The sequence below is a fragment of the Varanus komodoensis genome, unplaced genomic scaffold, assembly GCF_004798865.1.
Source record: "Varanus komodoensis strain SLA01 unplaced genomic scaffold, ASM479886v1 scaffold55, whole genome shotgun sequence".
NCBI lineage: Eukaryota > Metazoa > Chordata > Lepidosauria > Squamata > Varanidae > Varanus > Varanus komodoensis.
In genome coordinates this window covers 825,543-829,904 of record NW_025336157.1, presented here as the reverse complement: position 1 = coordinate 829,904, position 4,362 = coordinate 825,543, and the positions used below count along the sequence as shown (strand labels likewise).

The 4,362-nt window shown below is 53.7% G+C and overlaps 1 protein-coding gene across 1 annotated transcript in view; it reads left to right on the top strand.

Annotated features, from left to right (window-relative positions):
- Nucleotides 1-2,790: 2,790 nt before the first annotated feature.
- The window catches only part of KCNK7 (potassium two pore domain channel subfamily K member 7), a 7,741-nt gene continuing 6,169 nt past the window's right edge, over nucleotides 2,791-4,362 (top strand). Inside the window, exon 1 of the mRNA XM_044448361.1 lies at nucleotides 2,791-2,799. Coding sequence (XP_044304296.1) covers nucleotides 2,791-2,799 — 9 coding nt within the window. The remainder of the gene's footprint in view (nucleotides 2,800-4,362) is intronic.

Genomic DNA, 4,362 nt, shown 5'->3' with positions numbered 1-4,362 from the left:
TTTTTTTTTTTTTTTAACAGAGAAGAGAAAAGCAGCAAAGATCTCTGCGGGGTGCTGCTTGCCAGAAACCGGGCCGCTCCGTGGCTGCAGCCCCCTTTGGATGTGTGATTCTACTGTGTCCTGGCCCCCTACTTGAAGTCCGCCTGTGCGGGAGGCCTGCTGCCCCTCCGCGCACACAAGGGAGCCACCCGTGCCCAGCCCAGCCCCGTGGGGCCGGGCCAAGCCTGTGAAACGAGACCAAATAAACCTCCAGTTGCTGCGTCCGTGTCCGTGTCCCCTCCGTCCGGCGTTCCCACCCACGCGCACCCGGCAGCCGTCTGAAAAGCGCTCGGGCCGGGGCGGGCGGGGGTCCCGGCAGATAGAGCGCTTTCCTGCCTGAACAGGCACAGGGTCGCACCCAGGTTGTGCTGTGCCACTGCGGCGTCTCCACGTCCTGGCGACCCTGCGAACGGATGCCCCCTCCAGGGCAGCCCTGCTCGGCTCTTGCAAACTCCGGGCGCCTTGGCGGAGTCCCCCCATCCCTCGCCCGGCCTTCCTTTTCTGCTTCCGCCTTTGGCTTTCGCGGGCACGACCGTCTTCTCCAGGCAGCCTTCCCGTGAGGTGCCTGAAACAGGACAGCCTCAGCTTCGTCCTTTTCGCTTCTGGAGGAAGCTGACTTGGTCTGCGATCCCCTCCTTCGTCTCTCTCGTATGTGCGGAGCTCCTCTCTGGCAGCATGTTCAGAGAACATCCATTTCACTCCAGCTTTTGCACCCACACAGGGGCTGGGAATATGAATGATCCCGGAAATGTGAATGCTCTCGGCCTGGTGAAACATCCTCTCATCTGATGCTCTTTTCTAGTTCCTTCGTCCCTCCCAAGCCCCAGTTTTCTTCAGAAGTCTTGGCTTCAGTCTCCCTTTGAATGGATGACTGGCTGGGCTCTCGCAGGGGAGGAAACGAAGTCTAAGAGTACCAAACACAGACCAAAATCAAGTGTTGGGAGTTGTGGGAGTGAATCCCTCTGCCCTTGCTCTGGGACCGTACAGGAAATATCTGGGATGGGAAGGGAGTTGGCTGCCCTCTCCCCCAGGCTTACAGAGGTGATATAAAAGGGTGGTACTGGAAGAAAGAAGATGATTAGGATCCCCTCAGGGGCTCTGGCTTCTAGGCTCCAAAAATTCTGGGCTGCAGGCTCTTCGGTGCCCTACAACATTGCACAGGGCGCTGGACCAGGTGGGGGGTGGTGACGAACGATGCCACTTGCCCAGGCCACACTGGACCACAGCTGCCGCCCCCAGAGCTACTCTGCTATGAACAATGCCCCGAAGAACTGAGGCCTTTGGATTGTGGTGCTGGCGGAGACTCCTGCGAGTCCCTTGGACTGCAAGGAGATCAAACCAGTCAGTCTTAGAGGAGATCAACCCTGGCTGCTCCTTAGATACTGAAGATGAAACTCAAGTACTTTGGCCACCGAATGAGGAGGAAGGACTCCCTGGAGAAGAGCCTGATGCTGGGAACAATAGATGGCAAAAGAAGGAGGGGGCGGCAGAGGATGAGGGGGCTGGATGGGGTCACTGGGGCAGTGGGAGTGGGCTTGGGTGGACTCCGGGGGCTGGTGGAGGACAGGAAGGCCCGGAGGAGTGTTGTCCATGAGGTCGTGATGGGTCGGACGCGACTTCGCGACTAACAACAACAACAAAACAATGCTTTATCTGGCAGGGCCAGCTGGATATCCCGACTTCAACAGTGTTCCGAGCTCAATTCCTCCATCGCCGCACTTCAGTTACGTATTTAAAACTTTTCTGTGCCGTCCTCTATGCATGGCATCTCAGGCCAGCTGACTAACATTAAAATCAAAAATGAATGACAATTGCTACAAATATAAAGCAATATACAACGAATAAAAATAAATGGGTAAGGGGAGGTGGGCATGGGACGCCCCTTCTTCAAGAAGAACTTGCCTCAGGTTCGCCCTTCGTTTATAACTGCACCTTGTTAGCGCTCACAACCCAAAGCTCTCTGGGCAAAGCCAAACATGCTTGCTGGTTGTTGCTCATCCTCCGGTTGTCACCACGGAGGGTGTGAACAAACCAGAGGCTGGAAAAGCTGCTGGGGATTCCGGCCCCAGGATTATCAGGATGAGCAACACAAAATAAAAAATTCACGGAAGGTTCCCACGCAGCCTCGCTGCTGCCTGCCAGCTCCCTTTGAGCAACTCCTAAAAGTGTTGCTGGCCAGGCCTGGAATATATAACGCCAGTGCACCAAAATTAAAGCGTCAACCCAGAAGTTGTGGAAGAATGCAAACGAGGCAGGGGAAAGAGAGCGAGGCGATTTGAAATCTAGCTGGCAGCTGAGCAGGAAAGAACAAGGCTAGAGAGAAAACAAGCTTGCAAAAGAGCTGAAAGCAGAGAACCAGGTTTGCACTGCAAATTCCTACTGTACCGTTTGGCCCCTGAGGCATATGGACAAAACATGCCAGCCAGGCCAGGGCTTAACCTCGAAAGACATCCTGCTTCCTGCAGGAGCCTAGAATTACTGAATTGCACCATTGCCCAAGCAAGCCTCTGGGGTGGATCCCAAATTTAAGAGCAGAGCAGCAAAGGCCGAACTGCGGCTATGCCACAGCTCAGGTCTCCCTTCTGCCAGAAAGCCAGCAGGGAGGTAATCTTAGAAAGTAACCTTTTCAGCCACCTACCTGCAGTCTAGGGATAATTATGCCCTGCAACAGGTGGAAGCAACTGGGGCCTTCAGATCCTTTGGCCTGCAACTCCCATCAGCCTTAGGCAGCACAACCAATGGTGAGGGACGATGGGCAGAGTAGGTGAAACTTCTGGAAGATCACAAGTTGCCCAGCTCTACCTTACAGGGTTGTTGTTTAACAAGATGGGGAAGCTGTGGCCCTTCAGATGTTGGACTACAATTCCCATAATCCTTGGATATACCAGCTGGTGCGAATGGGCATTTGGGCCCACCTGTTGTAAGTAACACAAGAAATATACCTCCATAATATATGGATGCTAAATATCACACCTCCATCCTTATGACTTCTAGCTAGGTAGGTTATATGGGGCGATATGAAAACTAGCCAAACCTGTTGGTTTATGCCCTGCTTTTCAAACCAGTTTCCCGCAGTGGCTTATGATAAAAGCACAACGGAACTAACATGCAAAGTTTTAAAATGCAAAGTTTAAAAAAGCCTCCCACATGCAAGATGGCAGGATCAGAAGAGGAAAACCTGCGGAATTTGGGATTTCTTAGTTTAGGTAACAGATGTTGTGGTGGGAGTTTCTAAAATTATGCGTGGTGGGGTGAAAAATAAAAATCAGTATTCCCCTCTCTCTCCTAACTCTGGAACACGGGAGCTATAGAATCAGGAAGAGAAGAGAAAGGTTGAATTTCATGCTTGATTGAAAAGCACCAGTTTGGCCAGCTTTAAAAGGGGATTAGGGCATTTCATGGAAAAACATTTATTTTACTTTATGTTATTACAGGTACGGAGGAGGCGGCTCTCTGTGGCTACTAGTCTTGCTGGTCATGGGCCACCTCCTCTACCAGGGGCCTCACCAGTTGCCAAGGGCGCTAGACTACATGGGCTCCTACTTTATGCCATTGCTCAGCCAAAAATCCCTCCAGAACAGCTGTTATATGAACAGTAAAATAAAAGCTTGCCTTAAGGCTTGCAATCCAAAGACACATGACACACGAGGAAAGAGGAACACGGAAGGCAGAGGAAAAATACGTCTACGTCCCCCATAATCCCCAGCCAACATGGCCAAGCTGAGGTGATAGTAATTGGAGTCCCTCACATCTGGAATATGCCGATTTGGAGATAGCTAGAGTGCAAACCGTAGCATTAGTCCTCCTGAACCCCAACGGAACCCCAATATTCAGGGCAGCTACTGACTGCTGCTGTGGACGGGCAACGAAAGGGGGGTGAATTACCTTGTGGGTCCCCCGATTGAATTTTGCCGCACCTCATAGGACTTTTCTTACAAGGAGGGTCTGCCTATCCACAATGGGAAGGATTCAAAATGGAGCCTCCGCACACCAGGGCAGTCTAGCTCCCATCAGTAAAGTGCCAACAGCATTTGCGGGCTCCTCGACGCCATGCGGGGAAAGGGAAAACCGGGCGCCAGGCTGAGAGTGGGGGATCCGAACCCAGACTGCTGCTCGGCGCCGCCGGCCCCCCGGGGGTGGTGCCGGCCAGCCACTGCCTCGCTCACTCCGACCTACCTCGCAGGGCTGTTTTGAGGACGACGCGGAGCAGCGGAGGGATGCGCCCGCTGGCACGACCCGGAGGAGGGAACGGCCGGACGCGAGCCGGGATCCCAGGGGGCGCCTGCCCTCGCGCGCCACACTCGCCCCGATGCCCGGGGGGGG